The sequence below is a fragment of the Phalacrocorax carbo genome, chromosome 7 (assembly GCF_963921805.1).
Source record: "Phalacrocorax carbo chromosome 7, bPhaCar2.1, whole genome shotgun sequence".
NCBI lineage: Eukaryota > Metazoa > Chordata > Aves > Suliformes > Phalacrocoracidae > Phalacrocorax > Phalacrocorax carbo.
In genome coordinates, this window is record NC_087519.1 from 40728141 (window position 1) to 40749786 (window position 21646).

General features: G+C 42.7%; 1 protein-coding gene across 1 annotated transcript; it reads left to right on the top strand.

Annotated features, from left to right (window-relative positions):
- The first annotated feature begins 538 nt into the window (after positions 1 to 538).
- LOC104046548 (melanotransferrin) lies at positions 539 to 21240 on the top strand. Its single transcript, XM_009506708.2, has 15 exons — positions 539 to 2313; positions 4867 to 5021; positions 8782 to 8881; positions 10362 to 10544; positions 10894 to 11050; positions 11931 to 11998; positions 12741 to 12928; positions 13112 to 13292; positions 14233 to 14384; positions 14788 to 14884; positions 15742 to 15936; positions 17556 to 17712; positions 18650 to 18717; positions 18822 to 19009; positions 19832 to 21240. The coding sequence occupies exons 1-15, from the start codon at positions 2268 to 2270 to the stop codon at positions 20108 to 20110; spliced, it is 2214 nt and encodes a 737-aa protein (XP_009505003.1). The 5' UTR covers positions 539 to 2267; the 3' UTR covers positions 20111 to 21240.
- The last annotated feature ends 406 nt before the right edge of the window (positions 21241 to 21646 follow it).

Here is a 21646-nt window from a genome sequence, read left to right on the forward strand (position 1 = left end):
GGCCCCCAATACTGCACTTGGACTGAAGTCCCCAGTACTTACCTTGCACAGCTGTCATGCTCCAGTGAAAACCAGTCTCACATCAGGAAAACCCAAAGGACTCTGGGGTATCTTGCATTTTTGGTTTTGTTTAGTTCAGATGTTGCCCTTGAGCCCTGGCAGAAGAGTTGATTCTGGTAGCCCCGATGCCCAGGTTCGATTTGTTTTATCTTGTAATTCTTAGGATTTTGCATTAATTGCTGTTTTTCTGGATCTCATTTTTCCAGTCTCGGGTGCCGATATATCTTTGATTCTTTCTGGATTTTAAAGATACATTTTACAAGACATGTCCTTCTCTTAAGACTTCCAGTTTAACAACTGGAGTAATTAGGAAATCCAAATGGTGTTACACAGATGCATTACCACCCTACTTTTGCTGACCTGGTGAAGGCACCATGGCTTTTCTTCTCTGCCTGCTAACCCAACTATTTGTAACTGCTATACAGAAGCATGCTCAATGATGTATTTGCTGCTCCCTATTATTAAGTTTTATTAATCATTTCCCTTGTGAGCATTCTTGCTAATTTTTGCTGCAAATTAGGTTAAGAAATTTAATATCCCCTTAAAGCATAGATATTCATAGAATTCTGAATAAAATAGGAAAATGAGCTAAATTATCATGAGCTGTGCTTGTGTGATGGTTTAGAGGGGGCTGCATTCAGAATAGGCCTCCTGTACAAAAAGGCTGCTCATCTGCCTTCTGAACCTTTCCCATAGAGGATCAGAACCACCACAGGAGAGGCCTGGTACCGAATTTATTTTTTATTAATCTTGCCCTTGCAGTCTTAAGGAACTGGTGCTAGGACTGCGGTTCAGTCGTGTCATCTATCTTTATGTAAGCCTTTGTGCAAGCATCGGAGGGCCTGAGAGGTTAATTTGGCCAGTGGGAGGGGGACAGGAGTGATGTGAATAACGGATCCTTCCAGAAGTTTGGAAGGACTCCAGGGGTGCCAGGTTGTTCTTTAGCGCTTCAGGCAACAAAGGGGGATGACTAATTCCAGATAGTCTAGATAGCGAGAATCAGAGTTCAGCCATAAGGTTTTGTTTAAGAAGAAGGTCTGGCGGGGTCATGCTCTGCGTTTTGAAGTTCCCCACTTGAAATAGCAATTAATTGACTTAAACTCAGCTGTTGTCTTACAGGTACTAGTAGGTGTTAAAACTAGCAGCCTGGCCAAATTGTAGTCAAGTAGCTAAGTAACTAACTCCGGACAGCATCTGTGCAACATTACTGGATGTATGGACTATCTAAGGGTGCATCAGCTGTGTTGTCAGGCATGCTCTCAGTAAAAGATGGCAAAGATATGTGTGTGTGGATTCGTGGGAGGACACAGACGTTCTTTTTTTGGTAGATGGGTGCTGAGCTGAGAAATGGCAGTCAGCAGAGCAAAGCAGCATTAAATGGCTTTTATCTAAACAAAGTGTACAGGCAGCTGCAGCTCATTGACTAATGAGGAATGAAGAAAAGGGCAGCACAAATGAGTGTTGCTCTGTGAAAGCCAGTCTAAAAGTCACAGCAGCTTTTGAGAGAGCTGCTGTCAGCAGAGTGTTTACTCTTTCTGGGAGAAAGAAGCCTTCCTGGGCATTCACTAAAACCTTAAAAAAAAAATCAAACCACTACAGCTGTTTCATAGCATTTGCTATTATATTTCAGGAGATGGGCACTAAGCATGCACTGTACCACGTGTAGAGTGTATAGGCTTCACTATTCTAAAAGCCTGGGTTTCTTCTTATGGCTTTATGGGATTCATGACAATGCTGAGAATGTGGCGAAAAAGTGACCATCAGCTCTGTCGGGTGAAGCGCTGAACTTGAATCTACTTTTGCATCCTGAGCCCCAACACGTAGGGAATACGTAGAACCCAAAATTATGATTTCTTTACACAGCCCTGCCTTACCCCTGAGAGTCGGTGTGTAGCTGTTTGTCTAAGTCTATAGGTGGTGCTAAAGCAGTAACAACCTCAATGGTGCCTCAGATATTTTGCAATGTCCTAGTCTGAATTTTTTTTGCAAGCATAGAGGCGGTGTGAAGAGAGGTAGGCTTTTTTCCTAGTAGTAGTTGTAAGGTGATGTGTGCCAAGATAAGCAAGATAAATTGTTGAACAAAGTGCACCTGCAGTAGAACGCTGCTCATTTTCACCAAGGAGCAGGCTGGGGAGAGCACACTTGCAGAGCCTTGATCTTTGGGGGTTCTGAAGGCTGGAAAAAGCACAAATCCCAACATTTTCACCATGAAGAGTTCTAGAAATGTCTTCTGTCTTCTCTTCTTTCATGCTGGTAAGTACCCTCCAAAAACTTTTGCTGTGGTACAGTGCCTTTGGTGTTGACTTGTATGTGATGTGAGAGAGCAGAGGGAAACTAGAACCATTTCAGAACCAATCTTATATGGCCAGAAAAAGGAATACAAAGAAAGAACAGGAAAAATAGAAAAGGAGTGGAAAAAGCTATATTGAACACCATGTACGTGTCTTGACTCATTGGTGTCAAAGGTTGTATTTCCTCAGCACTGAATCTACTTTTGGTTCAGTGGTGCCTGTTTCTCACAGGTGTGAACAGTTCTATGACACTTATTTTGTAAAAACAGAAATAATTGCTTTATTCCACTTATCGTGCTCTGTGCAACATGTTGGCTTTCTCTTGTCATTCTCAAATTCTAAAGGTGAATGCTTTTAATTTCACTGGAGGAGTAGACGCTGTTTCTGAAGCACTCTGCAGTTCTTAAAAAATAAATGATTCTAGTATTTTTTTTTTTACATTGTTTCTGTTAAAAACCCTTGATAATGTATTAATAGCTGTATTAATAGCCATTTGATAAGATGTTACACAGTGTAGTACTGTTACTTTCAGCAAAGGAGTTAACTGGATGTTTGCTGTTGATATATGTTTGTTCAGGACCTTGAGCCTATTTCAAATGGAAGTTGCCAGCTCCTGCCATTTCATGCTTTATGTATATCTACAGATATAAGAAGGGCCAAAATTGTGAATAAACTTGGGTTCTGAGAGTTACCTGCTTTTTAAAGAAGTTCTTGGTTGGCAGTAGGAAGAGAAGTTAATGGCAGATCTTACCTGTGCTCAAGATGACTTCAAATAGGTTAACTTATAAGGAGGGAAGCACGAAGTTGTCCAGGATCTGGCTTTCCTATAAAGATGAGGTCAGCAGTTTGGAAAGGGACAAATTAATTACCTCTTTTAGATAAGTGAGGGGAAAAAACCAACAGATTCATGCTGGTTTACTATTTTGGCTGAAATATGGAGCCAAATGAGCTTTGTTTCATGTTTCAGGTGTATATGGCTAACGATTTCATACAGTTCATGCATTATCTCCTGTGTGTTTATATCTAAAACCAGAATGCTGAGGCTGAAGAATGGCAGTCAGCCATACATACTGAGATGTGGAAACCCCAATTTAATTTCCATCTACTTGTGTTTAGGAGAAGAAAAACCCATACCCCTTTATCAGTGAAAACCTAGTTTCTTCCTCCTGCCCCGAGAAATCTATGGTGAAAATTTCACCCAGGTAGATGAGGTAGACATTAAGTTTCCATGAGATGCCTCTTTACCATGACTCTGTTGTCCCTTTCTTCTAATCGTCTTGGTTCTCAGAATTCCTGCAACTCAGAGGTGGGCAATTGTTTCACCCTCCCCTAGCAGATGCTGCCATGAAAACTTCCTGCAAGTTTTCCAAGTCTGACTTAATGTTTGTTGACAGCCGTAGGGTCAGCTCTGAGTTGCAGGGGAACAGCAAGACAAACCCTCTGCTTCAGTATCGGGTGCAAAACAAGCTTTATGACTTAAATGTTCAGTCTTCAGCCACTAAGTCAGAAAATGTGCATGGCTACTATCGAGCACTAGTGGAGTAATTTTAACTTGCAAGGTTAGATGCGGTATCTCGGCAGCATGTGAATGGTGGGGAACTAGAGGGCTGGTTAGAGTTTTTAGAAAACCACATGACAACTTACAGCAGAGTCCAGCTTAAAAGTCAGAATTGTAGAAAAGCAATGTAGTGTGGTGCCCCCTGCTACATAAACGATCTATCCCTGTTTATCAGCATAAACAATACTTGCACATGCATTTTTTGTACAGCTGCATCGTTGGTGCATGACGACATACCCTCACAAAAGCAACAAAGTGTTTGTAGCTTGGTGCTTAGAAGGGCAGGGTTTGGGCCTGCTGGAAGACACCTTTCTTCGCTGACTAATGGAATCCCCACTACTGAACTTGAGTCTTTTCGTTCATGGAACCACCTTCCCCTTTTCATGACTGTGGAAACAGTCTCTTATGGAACAGTTTTGAAGGGGCAAGTTTACTTTTCTAGTTTTCATAATAAGCCTAGTGGCGAGACCTAAGATTACTTTTTTCTGTTTTTTTATTCAGACTGAAAAGGGCTTGGGCAGGACTCCAGGTACTAACTAGCAATGCTGGAGACAGAGTTGTCTTTGGACAGTCTCTTTGGTTTTGTAGTATATAATTTTGAATAATTGTTTTAAACACTTTTGGCTTGAGAAAAGATGATGTATTCTGCAAGGTTTTAAGAACAGTCTGGGTGCCCTGACCTATTCCACTGTACCCATGTTTCTTACGTCAGAAGCAAATGCCACTGGGTTTCAGTATCTGAGTCCATCCTGTTTCCAGTTCAAAAAATTTCAGTATTCCTGTTAATCTAAATGAAAGTGAGAACTATCTCTAAAGACTCACTATTGAAAGACCCCTGATTTCTTTCTCATTTGGGAGGAAGAATGGAATGAAAGGTTGGCTATTCGGGAACCTTTAAATGGTAAGCTCTGCTACAAATGTGTTTTATAATATTTTCTCTCGGTGTTGTGTTTGCAGCTCTCAGCCTGGAACGTATCCGGTGGTGCACTGTCTCTGAGCAAGAACTTTCCAAGTGTAATGACATGAGTAAGGCCTTTGGTGGGGCTGGCATCCTTCCCCCCCTGGAGTGTATAGTGGGGGGGTCAGCTGCCAACTGTACCCAGATGATCAAGGTGAGTTGTGAGCGACAGCAGTGTCATTGATTTAATTTCCCCATGTGCCTAATAATAATCCAGTGGCAGTGTACACAGCTCTGTGGTGAGTGTCTGATGATCCAGGCAGCTGACCATATGCCTCCTGGCATTCATGTCTCTGAGAAATCAAAGCGTGCATTTTCTAAAAAAGATATAAAGGTTTACATATGAACCTGAGTGTCAGAATGGCCCTGTGTCATCTACTTGGGTAGTCACATATGGCCAGTCATTATGAACACAGCAAGGGTCTTAAATATTTCCTCCCAAATGCTAATCTTTGATTTGGGAATTGTGTCAGATTTATTTAGCAGATATTTAAGAAGGGATGGAGCTATAAGATGCAAAGAGTAGGTAAAGCTGTGCTGCTGAGCCTATAAGTAGATTGTATTTCAATAAACTCTGGATGAAACTCGCATTTCAGGGTCCCATCATGGAAATTGCTATATATACAGATGAGATGAGTGTAAAGCCAAATCATACTTCCCAATACCAGAGTACAAGAGAGAGAAAGCAACAAGGAGGGTGTGCAAAGGGCGTGCAAACCCAGCTGTATTAATTCAGCTGCCCGGAGTGTGGTCAGTTTCCAAAAGGGGCACAGATCCAGGGAAGGTTTTAAAGACTGTAAACATGTGGCTTTGCAAAATGATGCATGGAAATAATTCCCTCCTTAGGAGGGGGTGGGAGGCAACAAGTGGATGTTGGAGGAAATGTGGAGGCAGGTAATTATGGTTGTCTTCACTGGCAGAGTGTGGGGGAAGGGGAGGATGGATGGCTGTGTCAATAAATAATATTCTTTGTGTACCCTGTGTAGAGATGCCCAAAAATCAGGGTTTTGTGGAGGAGATGCAGCCTTTCAAGGACAAGAGGTTCAGAGCCAGAACGCGAGGCCTGGCAGAGCAGTTTGAAGGGAGAGGAGGGCTGGTCATTGTGTGGCCAGAAAAAAGGAACAAATTTCAGAAATTGCTATCTTGTATATTTTTGTCAACAGAAGCAAAAGGGCTGTCTGATTGCTAAAAGTACCGCATTGCCTCTTGATAAATACTGTTCTTGAGCGAGGTAATCAAGACAGTATTGAGGAACGTTAGCAGATATTGATACATATGTGAATCTTACCTCAGGATTAGACGGGAAATTCTTTGTCATGTCAGATATTCCTAAAACTGCTTGGCTGATTGCTGCATTCCACAGAGGGACCTGTTAGACTCTGCAAAGGAGGTTATTAAAAGGGCTGCTGAGTGTCTGCTTCTGAAACACAGTGCACAGAGAATTGCGTTTGTAAGCCATTGCAAGCAGCAGGCACCTATCTAAAACCTCAGACTCCTATAAAACTTGATTAGCTGAACTCAGAAACCTGCAGGCAGATAGCATGAGTAAGTAGCTTTCTGATAAAATCAATCTTCATTGTAAGGCTTCAGATGAGGCTTTGTCCTTGAGACCTTTTTTTTTTTTTTTTTCTTGTGCAAATAATCTGCTAAATATTTAAGCTGGCCTACTCTGTGTAGGACTGTGTGGAACCCCTGAGTCTGCATCCGCACTGAACTCTGCTCTTTGAGGCCAAAAAGGGAGTGGGATGCAATGGCTGAAGAGGCAGAGATAGGCAGTTTTATAACACTACATAACTTGGACTTAGTCCTGTGAATGTGTTAGCACATGGATGAAGTAAAAACCCTTTTTTTTTTTTTAGGGTGTTTAAAACTTGAGAAATGTCTAAATATTAAACTAGGGAACCTGACAATATTTAATGCGATCAGATATGACCAGACAAAGAGCTATTCTTCAGCAGGTCTTTAAACACTTCTGTAGGTAATTCTTAAATGTTGTGACACACAGAAATTAAGTCCCTCTGAAAATAATTGACAGGGTATTACCATCGCACGCACACTTACCAAAAAATCATATGTGGAATAGTCCCATGCTCTTGCTAAATGTATTTGTAAATGCTTGCTACTAAAAACCAGTAAAATACCCACACAGTTGCTGGAATGACTCCTCAGCAGTGATTGTATGCATTTAAAGGAGAGGTCTGTAGCCTGTAAACTACTTCATGTTAAATACAATAGGCATTTCTTCTGTCTTGTTTTGTTATTGATACACAAGCCATTGATAGGAGGCTCTTGTGCTAAACAGAGCTCAAAGGCTCAGCTTTCCCATCAGAAAAGTGCTGTCTCACATGGAAATATGTCCATGTAATACAGTCCTTGTCTTCAGTGGCCAGCCCTTCCCATAGTATCTCCTCTGTTTCCTGTCCACCACCAATTCTAGACACTCACTTTGTTCTCCCTGAGGGTAAGGTCCTTCTGACTCCCACGTCCTCCTCTTCCTCTCACTGTCAGGTGTCCCTTCTAAACAACATGCCATATTTGATTGCTAAACTGTCATCCTGTGCTCCAACTCTCACCAGTGGAGTATCAGATCTGGTTATTCCAGAATGATTTGGTCTGTTCTTTAAGATGCAAATATCTCCCAACCCCAACTCCTCACCAGGTTCCCTTGGAGCTTTGTTCAGCAGTCCTTCATGAGAAGCAACTGTTAGGACATCTATTTTTTCAGCTAATTAATAAATATAACCTCTTTTCTCCTTTGAGCCAAATAAATAAAATATTTCAAATTACATGGCAACTTCGAACCTGATTTAGGTATGAACATCAATGTATTAGTGATGCTTTCGCTTGATCCCTTAAAAAATTTTCAGGCTTTTTATGTAGCTCAGCCTGTGGGAAATGACTGTGATATACTAGGCAGTATAGGCCTAGCCCTACCCTAACCAATGCTCAGCAAAGTGCCAAGGGATGGGTAAACTAGTTTAGCCCCTCCAGTGCTGAACCAGAGGTTAAGCAAACTGATAAGAAACTTGGAATCAGCTTAGAAATGCAAAATGTCAAGCAGCTGATTATTTTCTCAGCGGTATCTCGTCTCTGTGCGAGATGCCCTCTCCTGGTGCCCACTAGATTCAGTACACAGTGAGAGCCAGGTCTGGCTGGCCAGAGGTGTTGTCTAGTCCTTGCTGCTGTGGGGAGTCCTGTCCTGTGCTATCCGGAGCAGTCCTGCCTCTGTAGCAGAATTCCAGCCAGCTTGGGGTTATAGTCAGCTGAAAAGATTGAGTATTGTTGGACACCTTCCCAGCAGTGGATGCTCTGGATTTGTATTCCCCCACAATACACAGAAAGTGTATTGGACACTTTCTAAATGCCTTCCTCCTGCTCTGAAATTCACTGCCGTCTGCTTCCCCCCCCTCCCAAAATGTGTGGCTGTTTGTCTGCTGAGGTACAAACCAGCATGCTTTAAGGTTGCTTTTGAGTACACTTTGGCATTCAGATTTTGCAGCCCCAGAGACGTTACTTCAAATTACCTGCATATGACCTCAAAAATATATTTACTTAAATCTTCAAGCTTAGGAGCACTAGCTGTAGAGATGAATGAAACTCCAAATCGATGGGCCTTAACATTCATCACAGAACTGCAGGATCCTTTGGACTATGAAGGCTGGCGAGGCCATCATGTTCCAGGGCTGGTTTCTGCATTTTTTCTGAAGGAAGGCTGTTCTGAAGTTCTAAAATCCCCCTTGGTAATTGTTCTTCTGAAATTTGAGTGCTCTTAAAAGAACTTTTTGGAGAAAAAAAATTTCACTAATGCAGGTTAAGGGGCCTCTTCTCTTGAAGTCACAGATACTCTGCTTCTGGCTGTTGAGAAATACTGATAATTAAGCTTCAGCCTGTATTCTGCCCTTGTCTCTGCACAGGATGATTTGGCAGATGCAGTGACACTGGATGGCCGTTTGATTTACCAGGCTGGAAAGGAGCATGGTCTGAAACCTGTGGTTGGGGAAGTATATGATCAAGGTATATTCTAACTAAATGGCTTTTCAATTACTTAATATGAGCTCGCTCTTATGCATTTTTACTGTTGCAATTTTATTTTGGGGTCCTCCTCTTGAAGACTCTGAACAGTAGGTAATGGTCAGCTTCCCTCTTGGATGTTCCTGCCCATAACAGAATGTGTTGGGGAAACAGGAGATGCAGGGCTGTGGCAGAGTCTGTCCTGGAACAGTTATGTCAAAATAGCTGTAATAGGTTTGTTGGGTTGTTTTGTGTTTTGGTACTGTTGTTTGGGTTGGTTTTTGGTTTTGTGTGGGTTTTTTTTTTTTTTTGTGTGGTGTTTTAGTGTGTGGTTTTGTTTGGGTTTTTTGGTGTTTTTTTTTGTTTCACTGCTTACTGTCTTCTCTGTTCAGTACTTTGCAGATAAATTAATGAATTGCAAAGCATGAATTGTTATTAGGTTTATTTCTCAATCCCATAAATTAGAATATTTAGATTTTATTTTTAATAGTGCAAAAGATTACCTGCTTCTTATCTGGGTGCCCTTAAGCTTTGAGTTCTTTTCAAGGTGGAGACAATAATTCAGTGGTGAATTGTCATCCTGATTAAGGGCCCAGTATCAACGCGTTTGTGTAGGTCAGAGCTGGAAGATGTCCCCCATGACTTTCAGAGACCCAAGGGAAGGAACAGCTCTGGAAGCAGACTGAAATCAGTGGTGTCCCACCACTCTGTTGGGAGATGGAGCTGGATTTGGTTTGCAGCTGGGTCTTAGTGTGATCTGGACAAGGCATCCTCAGAAGTGCCTGTTGGGCTCAGTCCACAAGGACTTGGATCACCTGTACCCCACCACCACTGCTAAAGGCATCATGACCCTGGTGAGGGAACTGTACTTCAGTTTCTCAAAACCAAATGGGCCTTGTGATCAAGGGGCTGGCTGTCTCCATTAGTCAGGTTATGAGCTCAAAATAGAGAAAAGTGAATGGAATTCAACTGTTTCTGATCTAAATAAAGTCAGATTGAATGACCTTATGGTCACTTCAGACCCTAAACTCTTGACTGTTATATCAAACTGTAAAACACAGAGAATGAAATCAGCTGCAATGCTACAGTGACATCAACTTGCTATCTTGTGTCAAAATTAAGATCAAATTCATAGACAACTGGGGAATAATTTTTTTTTACTATTAATTATACTGGTTTCAATCCAAACATATTTAGGATCATGGAAGGCGTTGTCTTGGAAGGAACCTCTGGATGTCTTTCATGCCACCTCTCTTTCAAAACAGGGTGACCTTCAAAGGTAGAACAGGTTGCCTGTGGCCTTTAACCCAAGACTTTTCACACTGAAAAGATAATGGAAGACATTCACTCACAGCCAGCAGGTTCTCAGCAAGGATGTGAACAGTGACTTGCCTGTGGGCAGGGAGCCGCACAGGCCACAGATCAGTGTATAGCACTGTAGTGCGAGGCTACATTGCCTGCTTCTCTTTTTCCTATGCTGCAGAGATTGGAACTTCCTATTATGCCGTGGCTGTGGTAAGGAAGAGCTCCAACATCACCATCAACAGCCTGAAGGGTGTTAGTTCATGTCACACAGGCATCAACAGAACTGCAGGCTGGGATGTGCCAGTGGGTTATCTAATTGACAGTGGGCGTCTGGCAGCGGTGGGATGTGACCTTCCGAAAGGTAAGAGTTACAGGGGAAGGATCTGTTCTTCAGCAATGCCTTTCTGTACGGTCTTGGGACCCTGTGTGTGGACAGAAATGTGTGCTTCTAGCTGCTGTTCCTTGCCTTTGTTGCTCCTTGTAAGACGGAATAGACCTAATGTAGGTTTGATGAAGACTGCAGGTGGTTTTCTGTTGGTGTTTTGGGTTTTTTTTGGTTTTGTTTTTTAAACTTGAAAACCATCTTAAGAACAAAGTGACTTATGCCTTGTAAATGGTTTTAGAGATGTACTGTGTAGAGGTGTTAAAATGAGATTGTAGGATCTTGTTTATTCATTGCTAAAAATTTCTCATTCTAATTCCACATTTAGCTGTAAGTGGTTATTTCAATGCAAGCTGTGTTCCTGGAGCAAATGGTGTAAACTACCCCAAATCGCTCTGTCAGCTCTGCAAAGGGGATTTGGCTGGGCAGAACAAATGCAAACGAAATTCCCAAGAGCAATACTATGACTACAGTGGGGCTTTCAGGTAAAAATCACGGCTCTGTCATTTTCTTCTATCGCTATGCTCTATCCATAGTCACCGTGTCCAGGCCTCACTGACAGGAAATTGAAGCCAGAGAACTTCTTGTTAGAGCTTCTTGCTGATCTTGTTAGAATATCTGCCATTGCGTTAGGGCAACCGTGCTTTGAACATAGAGACTGAACAAAAGTAATTATAAACCCACTGTTTCAGATATTAATAGCTGAGTAATAAAATCAAGTGGATATTTAGCACTTACGCGGGGCAGGGAAGTCCCATTGCTGTTTGCTTTGTCCAGCAGCTGTTGACACAAGACACTCTGTTCCAGCAGGCTGTATCTCTCCCAGTAAGGCCTGGTGACCCTTGGAGTCTGAGAGCTGAGCTGCCACCCTACTCACCTATTTCAGTCATCCCACCTCAGTTGCACTGAATTATCAACTTGCTCTGCCCTCCATATTTGCACCGCAATCTTTCCCTTATTTTCCTCCTTCCCACCTGTGTGCTGTGTTGCAGCTCCCGCTCCCTCAGTAATAGCATTGACCAAGCAAGGGCAGAATTTGCTCATGTGAAACACTTGCGCCTCCCTGCGTGTTCCCCAAAGGATTGTGTGACTGCCTTAGAGAACTCTTCTAGACAAAGGTCATTGTGTTTGTCCCAGGTGGCACTGAGCATGTTTTCCATCTTTACCAAATGACAGTGGTAGATCACTTCATGCTCTAACAGCCACTAGTCTCTGCCTTGAGGAAAACCCTCAGCACAAGGAAATAGGTCAGTCCCTGTGGTGATGGAACGTAGCTTACAGCCCTCTGGCTGTCAGCCGGCAGTGTCCAGTGCATGGGAGCTGTGCTTCGTAATGCATCTGTGTGGTTGGTTTTGTGTTTGTTAGGTGTTTGGCTGAAGGTGCTGGAGAAGTCGCTTTTGTGAAGCACACCACAGTTCCTGAAAATACAGATGGTGAGTAATCCAGAACCTTGTTGAATAGTGGCTGCAAGGTCTGAAGTACAGTGTCTGTAATGACAGTATAATGTAAAATGTTTGATATATTTTGAATTGAGGAATTAGCAAAAAAAAGCTCTAATGGTAAAAACAGATGTACCCACAGATGTATGCACCAGGAGACAGATGAGTCCACGTGATCTTTTTTTTTTAAATGCTTTTCATTAAAGATTCGAGGTGGAATCTTTAGCTTCTTCTGGAAAGAGAGCTCAAACAGCACTAAACTCTTAGTTTTATGCTGACCTGGACTGTTACATTGCTCTGCCTACCCAGGGATTTCAGCAGAGACTAGCAGAAGTTAAAAAGATGTGGCCTGCCTTATCTGGCACTTTGTGAAATCTACCTTGAGCATAGCGTTACTTTAACATACTGGGCCTGTCTGACCATCATTTACAGGGACAAAAAACCCAAAGAAGTTGCATGTGATCCTGGACTTAGGGATGTTCTTGGTACTGCTGCGGACCCCAGTACAGTTCAGTGCAGTCTCACAAGTGTTAATGCTGTTTATTGTCTTGTCAGAGTTACAACACTAAAGGACCACATAGATGCATGGGATAGACTGTGCAGGCAGGAATAGTTCCAAGATGCTCAGGAAGAGGTGTGTGTTCTGCTCCGCGTGTGATGCTTAGAGCAGCTGTGGAGCTGGAAACATCAGCCCCACCTGATGTCTGTTCCATAAGCATGTTCTGTCTGATTTCAGGAAGAAGTCTTTCTTCGTGGGCCCAGCAGCTTCTTTCCCAGGACTTCCAGCTTTTGTGCCGTGACGGCAACACAGCTGATGTGACAGAGTGGAGAACCTGCCACCTGGCCCGAATCCCAGCTCGTGCTGTGGTTGTGCGGCCTGACACAGATGGGACAGTTGTCTTCCAGCTCCTGAACAAGGGACAAGTAGGACACCGTTTTTTCATCAGCGCGTTGCATTTTAGAGGGGTTCTCCCACCCACGTAGCTGAACTGAAGACAGGATATCTGGGCACCTTCAGCTCTGCAGGGTTTGGAGGGGTGTGCGATGTCACACAATCCAGGAAGAGGGATATGTGACAGGTGCTTTTTTCTTTCTTCAACGTTACAGCAAAGATTTAGTGGGCTAGACACCAAGTTTCAGATGTTTGACTCCACAGCCTACGGTGCCCAGAACCTTCTGTTCAGAGACTCCACCACAGCGCTCGTGGCAATCACAGCTCAGAATTACCAGGCATGGCTGGGGGATGAGTATCTTCATGCCATGCAAGCTCTGAGCTGCAACCCCAACAGTAAGTTGTCTTTAGATTACTATTCATAACCAAGGACAAAGATAGCTGATAACAGAGACTGCCTTTATTCTGCTCTATTTTCTTCTGACTCTTGGAGGGTTATGGAAAGATGCCTCTAATCTTTGAGCATGGAGAAAGGTCACTTCTTGGCCTAGAAACACTACCACATTGCAGAATACTTTCCTGTGCAAACTGGCCCACTTTGTGTTATAAGGTGCAGGCATTTTCTACCCTTTCTGGTATATGAGACACACTAATCTGGTAAACTGCTACTGATACCTGGTACTCCATTTCTTACCTGCTAACAAGGGGAAATAGTAATGTGTTGCTGTGTAAATCCTTGGGTAGTCTATAAGAATGGATGAAGGGTTCCTAGCAGAGAATTTCCTCCAGAAGCTGAAGAAACCCCTGGTTGCTCTTTATTGAAGTGTTAGGGTCTTTTATACTATCGAAACAATGTAGAAATCACTTGATGTGCATTCTGGCAAAGTCAGAAACACAGGCTGTAAGAATCCCTGCCCTAAGAAGCTTAATCGTGGCAGCTGAGCCTCCCAGAGGTGCTGGGTGCTGTGACAAAGCCCCCCCCTACCTCCTGGACTCTTCTGGGCGTTGCCCAGTGACTGTCAGGTATGAGGAAGCCTGTGTTCAGGGTGGTTTTTGCAGCACTCAACCAACGCGTGATGGCTGTGCTTAATGCTCAGCAATTGCAGGAGTTTTTGTTCCTTTGCTATGGGGAGGTTTGCAGTGTGGACATACCAATGTCCACATCTTGGAGAGTTCTTTGGTTCCTGATCAGGTGTAAGTCTGAGCTGGGGAGAAACACAGAAGTAAACATTTTTAGTAACGTGTATGGTACGTATGTGACAGTGGGCAGTGTGTATCCCTCCTTGTCTATTACAAAGCAAGTGAACTGTAGTATTTGCTTTCCAATTTTGTGCAGCATTGCCAGAAAGCCTGAACTGGTGTGTTGTATCCACTGAGGAGATTTGGAAATGTGGTGAAATGGCCATTGCCTTTAACAAAAAGAATTTGAAACCAGCAATTCAGTGTGTTTCAGCCGAGACAAAGGAACAGTGCATGGAGCTGATCCAGGTAGGCTGCTACAGTCCTTGTGCCATAAACCGTATTAACCCAAGCTGCTCTTTGCTCGGTAGGTAGGATCAGAGATACGTGGCGACCAGCAGGGACGCTGGGTTTCAAGAAGGTGATCTGTAGCTCACATGGTATGGACAGGAACACCGATGATCTTCAGTTGTGATGGGGGCATGGTTGCCCATCTAGGTCAAGCTCTGTATGTGTGAAATCTCCTGCCCCCATTTCACTGATGATGCTTTATGCAGGTTTGGGGGTATTTTTTTTAGCGGTCTATGCTCTTTTGCTGTCAGACTTGCCCTTTGAGATGCAACAGGTGTGATGCTAGAGGTGTTGTCATTGTAGCAGGGAAGGTATATGCTGTTTTTTTCACAGAAATCCTAAATTTTATTTTATTTTTCAGAAAAAGGAAAGTGATGCTGTAGTTCTGGGTGGAGCTGATATTTACACAGCTGGGAAGACATATGGCCTTGTACCAGCTGCTGGAGAAAGTTACTCTGGTAAGAAGGTCAGGAAACATAAATATAGACCTTGTTTTTCCAAGTTGTTTGAAAACCTCTAAAAGCAAAGCTTCTGTTCCCTAGTTCTGCTGGAAAGCTGTTTTTAAAGGAAATGAGAATTATTATCCCCTCGTCACGGACAGAGGAGGAAACAAGTGTGGGATGGGTTTCTACAGTGAGTTTGTGGCAACTTTTATCTGTCCTGCTGCAGAACCAGGTTGAGTCCTTGGCAGTTTTGAGTCTTGTACCTCTTTATTTGTCTTTTCAATTCTGAAAAAAAAATATTTACAATGGAAAAAATTAGTATTTGCAAAATCACAATATTTTTAACAGAAGCAAAAATACAGAAATTACACAGTAGATTCTAGTTAGAAACAAATTCTTCCTGTCAATGTGGCTGCATCAGAGTCACTGATGAAAAGAGAGCTTGTGTCCACTGTGTCACTAGGGCAGGATTTTAATGTGCTGCAAAACTCATGGAAATTTTTAATACCGGTTTGAGGTTTTCATATAAAAATAACTTCTAAAGCAGTTTTGCTAAATCGGTAACGACCCAAATGATGTTTTTCAGAGGGATGTATTTATAAGAGCTGGTATCAACAAGAACATTTTCATGTTTGTCTCTAGATTATTCAGTCCAAGTGCATAGCAGTACCAGTATACAGGCTATAAGGGAATGCAACATTGTGAAGTAGTAGAAGTGAAGAGTAATTACACGTACGTGCATACCTCCTGGCTAGCTGATTGTCAGTGCAATTGAAGTTGGCACCAGATAAATGTCATGGATCTGTAGATGGTCGTTAAGCAGTGGGTATGCTTAAAGGAAGCTGTAATCTGTTTTGTTTTTTTTCTGCAAGCTGATGACACCAGCAATGCATACTATGCTGTGGTGTTAGTGAAGCGAAATCTGTCCAATGCATTCACCATCAGCGACCTGAAAGGGAAGAAGTCCTGCCACACAGGGTTCGGGAGAAACGCTGGGTGGAATATCCCCATTGGTATACTAATTAAGAGGGGCATTATTAAGGCCAGAGACTGTAATATTCCTCAAGGTAAGGCAACAGTACTACCTATCAAAAAATGCAGTAACAGTCTAGTTATAAATGTTGATTAGGGAAGTAATTTTGATACTTTGTAACTCTATATTAAGCTTATCTGTTTGTGAAGGGGTGTTGTGTTTTTAATGTAACAATTTGAAATGTTAGGTTTGCCACCAGAGTTGGCTAAGGGAGGGGTCATACTGAGAATGTTACATCTAACACAAAAGTATTCCCTTCCTTTGTCACAAAATCATTGGCTGATTTAGGTTGGAAGGTCATCTAGTCCAACCAAGTGCTCAAAGCAGATCCAGTTAAATCAGATTGCCCAGGGCCATGCCCAGGCAGGTTTTCAGTAACTCCTAGGAAGGAGATTCACACACAACCTCCGTGAACCCCTGTCCCAGTGTTTGACTGTCCTTGGTATAAAGAATTTTTTTCTTGTGTCTAATCAGAATTTTCCTTTTTGTAAGTTTGGTCTGTTGCTTCTTTTCTGCATCTCTTGTTCTGCATCTCTGAGAAGGCTCTGGCTCTGTCTTCTTGAAAAACCCACTGTGTAAATGAAAACAGCAATACACTGTTAGCTGTCTTATCTCCAGGCCAACCAAACCTGGTTCTCAGCCTGGTAAGTGCTGAGTCATGTGCTCCAGCCCTCTGAGCATCCTACTCTCTTTCCACCATATTTGCTCTGGAATGGCAATGTCTTTCTAACTCTGGGAGCTCAAAACTTGGCATAGATGTCAGAGGAGAATCATCACTTCCCCTGACTGCTCCACGAACACAACCCAGTATGCCATTAGCCTTCCTTGGCACAAAGGCACACAGCGGACTCTTGGTCAACTTGTTGTCCACCAGGATCCCCAGGTCCTTTTTTTACAGAGCTGGTTTTCAGTCTGTCAGCCCCAAGCCTTTCATGGTCCTACACCATCCTAAAAGCAGGATTCTGCATTTGTCTTTGTTGAACTTTGAGGTTCCTGTCAGCATGTTTCTCCAGCCTGTCAATGGCAGCCCTGGGCTCCGGTGTATCAAACTGCCAAAGTTTGTTGCAGTTTTCAGAGATGCATTTGAAGAGTCCATTGCTTTGTGTATTTAATCAACTTTAAGCTTATCATATGGTCTTAAAAATCCTGCTTTCACACCTGGCTGTCGCAGCTTTTGCTTAAGGATATTGACCCAAGTCAGAGGTCAATAATAGGATAGTCACAGAAACTCAACATTGTCTGTACAGATGTATCCCCTCTAGGTAGTACTTCCAGCTCTGAGATATCATTGCAGTAAATGATGTATCCCTATCCTGAATTTTATTGCATTTATTTTCAAACTGTATTTAGCAATGGAGCAATGTAGCACAACAAGCAAAGGATCTATGACCATAGGGCTCCAGATGCAAATTTTGCTTGCCTGTTTCCTTTCTGCCAGAAAGCTCTTTGGTTTCATAACATAATCAGCTAAATAGTGCTTTGAAAATATTTTAAAAGTTGTAGTTTGTGAATTCCAGTAAGGCAGCTGTAACTCATGTTCCTAGTGTTCTACTGAAACCTGCATTGGTTATAACTTCATGACAGTGTAACTACCTTTCTTTTGAAGAGCTCATGCTTTTCACTCATCATATTGGTTTGTCTTTCTTTCCCCAGCTGTGAGTGAGTTTTTCTCTGCCAGCTGCGTGCCTTCAGCTAAGCAAGACAATTACCCATCAAAACTCTGTGAACTGTGTATTGGAGACAATAGTGGAAACAATAAATGCAGTGCAGGTAGCCAAGAACGTTATTACAGCTACAGTGGAGCCTTCAGGTAATTAATACATATGGTTGTTATTTAGTCTGTCAGCTTGTCAAACTGCAAGGAGGAACTATTTTCCATTCCAGTCGGCAAAAAGGGGCTATTGTTGGTACAATTAGATAGTATGTGCCGTGAATGTAGCAGGACATGTGTCCCCAGATGTCTTCAGCAATACAGGTATGTCATAATTCATTACACTAGATGATTTGGGTGAAAAATGGAGGGTCACAATCTTCTGCAAGGTGTAGGGATGTGTCTGTCGTAGGAGAGGAGGAGATTTTAGGGTGCCCTTGGCATGCTGGGCTGCTTCTGCTTCAGAAAATTAGAGGAAACTGAACTTAGTTTTGGAACAATATTAGAAACTGTGGTTAGATTAGCTAGGTATCTCCAGTGTATAGGGCTGTAAAAGCAGTGTCTGTGCCAGTGCCAAGGTCACTCTAACTTGGAAAGAAAAGAGGAAAAAAAAGGATATGTGTGACTGTGCACACAAGCACGTATTCAGAATCTGATAAACTCTTGGGTTATGCACTCAAATTTTGTTATTTAAAAAAAGTCTTAATGATATATACTTTGTGGATGATATAAAAAGGAGTGAAAGCAACTTAGCAGCTGGGCAGTACTGCATTGAGTATCACGTAATATTTCTTCTTTGCTCATCTAGTATTGGCCTTTTCTGTTTTTAATCTGCTTTTAATAAAAATTTTCTGCTGTATTTCTCTCTTAAAAGTCTTAATTTGGAATATTTTTAATACTTTGCAAAGATGTTGGTTTTCTCGCCTTTCAAGATGCTCCATTTCTCTGGTTTTGCTTATTACCTTAGGGTCCAGTGCATTTGTTTGTAGGAATATATGTAAGAAAAATAGAATTCTAAACCTGTCAGTTATTAGAAGAAAGATGTGGTTCACATAAAGATGCTTCAAATTGAATTTTTATCTCTCATTTCCTAAAGGTGCCTGGCACAAGATGCTGGGGATGTGGCCTTTGTGAAGCACTCGACAGTGTTTGAGAACACAGATGGTACTTAGTGTTACATCTCTCTTTATTATAATACAGTAATTTTTCTAGAGCCTTTTTGCTCTAAAGCATTCAAAGAGTGACAATGACCAGTTTCTTTTTTTCAGGCAAGAATACTGAGAGTTGGGCCCAAAAGTTGAAGTCCAGTGATTTCCAGTTACTGTGTCCAAATGGTGCCCGGGCTGAAGTCACCCAGTTTGCTGAGTGTCACCTGGCTCAGGTGCCAGCTCAGGCCATTATGGTTCACCCAGATACCAGCATTTTTGCTCTCTATGGACTACTGGATGAAGCCCAGGTATTAATAATCCATTTTTTGCTATGGGGGAAGTTATATATGGTCTAACACAGGCCAAGGATAAAGGCAAGAGGGCCATACTGCCATGTTATGTCCCCTGCATCATGGGACTGGCAGAGTGTGCACTGTGCAAAGCCCTGTTTTGGAGCGGGACGGAGAAAGTAAAATACAACCCGTGTAATTCTCCCAGTAAAACCACCCTGGTGCGCAAGAGGTTTCAACTTTTTGCGCAGCCACTTGTTTCAGTAGTAATTTTCCTGGAGCTTCAACTGTTTTCCCAAATGGCATGACTTCAAAGTCTACAACAAATAGAGTACATGCTAACACTTTTCCATCCTGGAATTTTCCTAGGAATGCAACCGAACACTGCTGGGTATATTTATGCTGCAGCCACGTACATGGTAAACCATCTAGGCAGGCCATGCCTGGCTGACACAGCTAGGTTCCTGTCAGTACTGAAGTTAACTAGTTTAAAAGCAGTGCTGGGTATCTCCATGCTAGGCTTCAGTCACTTCTGTAACTCCTGTGCAGCCAAACCCTGTATTACACAACAATATTTAGACAGAAGATTTTTTTTAAAAATACAGCACTCTCCAGATAGAAACTAAAAAAAACAAAATCACAAATGCTGTTATTGTAATTGCCAATGACAGAATTCTGTATCTAATCTACTGGAGCATATAAAACCAAACGCATAATAGAGGTTCTGCAGTTGTGTATGAACTTTTCATCTACAAAACAATTCCTATCATCTTTTGTGTTGTATGAGAGGAGTGTGGCACTTAATCTTGCAAAATACTGAAAATTTTTCATTGTTTTCAGGTCTACTTTGGAAACAGCAGCAATGGAAATGGATTCAAAATGTTTGATTCTTCAACTTTTCAAGGAAAAAACTTGATCTTCAAGGATTCTGCTGTTGAGATTGTGCCAGTAGGAGAGAGGCGGACCTATGTAGAATGGCTGGGGAGTGAATATATTGATTCCCTTGAAGGGATGCAAACACCACAGTGCTCTGGGGCAGGTAGTAGGATAAGACAACACCTACTCATGACTACTGTCATTCCCCTTCTTATTTTATGTCAGATACGAGCCTTGGACTAGCATGGCTCAAATGGCAACTTCCAGGCCACCTCTGGCCTACCACCCCTTCTTCAGATAGGCTGCTGTATGGATTACGTGTCGTGCTAACATTTGGATGCCTCTTCCTGCCTCTTTTCAGGGCAAGTGCTAACAGCACCTGCTTGTCAGGGGAGTGGGGTGGGCCTGGAAGCTGCCGCTGGCCAGGTGGATGGGGTGGAATTTTGGGCAGAAGCCAGCAATACAGTGTCAGCATGGTTTACAAGATCAGACCAAAACTGGAGCACCTTTGCCATCGTTGCTGATGTTGAACCACCCTGGGCTGGAGGATTCCCAGATGCAGTTATATGGATACTGGGTTTCTGACCTGTAGAAGAATTTCTGCACCTTGGAAGGCAGTATCAAAAATCTTGTCTAGTGAATCCTCTCTGGCCTCCTGGCTGGTTACACTCAGATTCCTACCTCCCTGCTTATCCCATCCTACCATTGCTGGGGGCAACAGATCCCCCGAGCTCTGCTGCCAGAAGAGGTAAGTGCACAGAGGATGGACAGGCTGTGGACAGAGAGATGACTTGCAGTCCAGAATACAGCTTCTGCCACGGGCAAGGTCCTCCACCTTCCAGCAGAAGACAGTAGGGGGAATCTCAAGGTCACTGGACAAAAAAGGCGGCCAGAGAGACTTGGAGGGACTACCTGCTGGCAGAGGAAAGAATGAAGCCAAATGTGTGCATCCACTGAGCTTGTCGACTTTCCACAACCAGTGCTCTCTGCTTGAGAGAGATGTCATCTGCCCTGGGATCTTTAATTTCATGCTATCTCCATCAAGAAACTTGTGGCTGTTGTCCTACCTGGGGTTAGCTGAGTGCCTGTGCATAAAACTTGTATTTGCTGTTAGTGAAACAGAGTAGTTCACTTCTGATTAACTGTTTCTGTACCTACTGGCTAGTAGCTTTCAGTTTTTATTATCTGTAGCTGCAATAACAACAAACGTTGCTGTGCTGCTGCAGGCAGTGTCCTCCTGACTACACCTACCACCTCATGATGCTGCAATGAAAAGACATTCAACATAATTTTAAAAACCCTGGTAAAACTAGATTATAATGATGTAAATAAATGAAAACTAATAAATAAACATGAGAAGTAATTACAATTTATCCAGACTTTGGCCTGATAGCTAAACTACAGTTTCTCGCTTCTTTGGGAAATTAACACTCACTCCTTGCTTCTCTTATCGTGCTTCCCAGTTTTTGTCACCCATTTAGTTTGCTCCAAGGTTACCTGGGTTTAAGAGGGAGAGAAAGAAAATATGGCCTCCTGCTATTCGTTTTATATTTTAGAGCTGTGTCTGCAGTAGCAAGTAGTGATGCAATGCAGCAGCACCCAAACCTGCAGTCACATAGGATTGAAGTCCTTGGGTCTGAGCTCTGCTCCTGCCACCCATGACACCTCTGGCCATTCAGCTGAAGCCTCTTGGCCGCGGCTTCCTGTCCGCGTACCTTGGAATATGCAGTGTTAAGATTTTCTGTCCAATACGTAGTTGATGTATTAGATGCATAATCC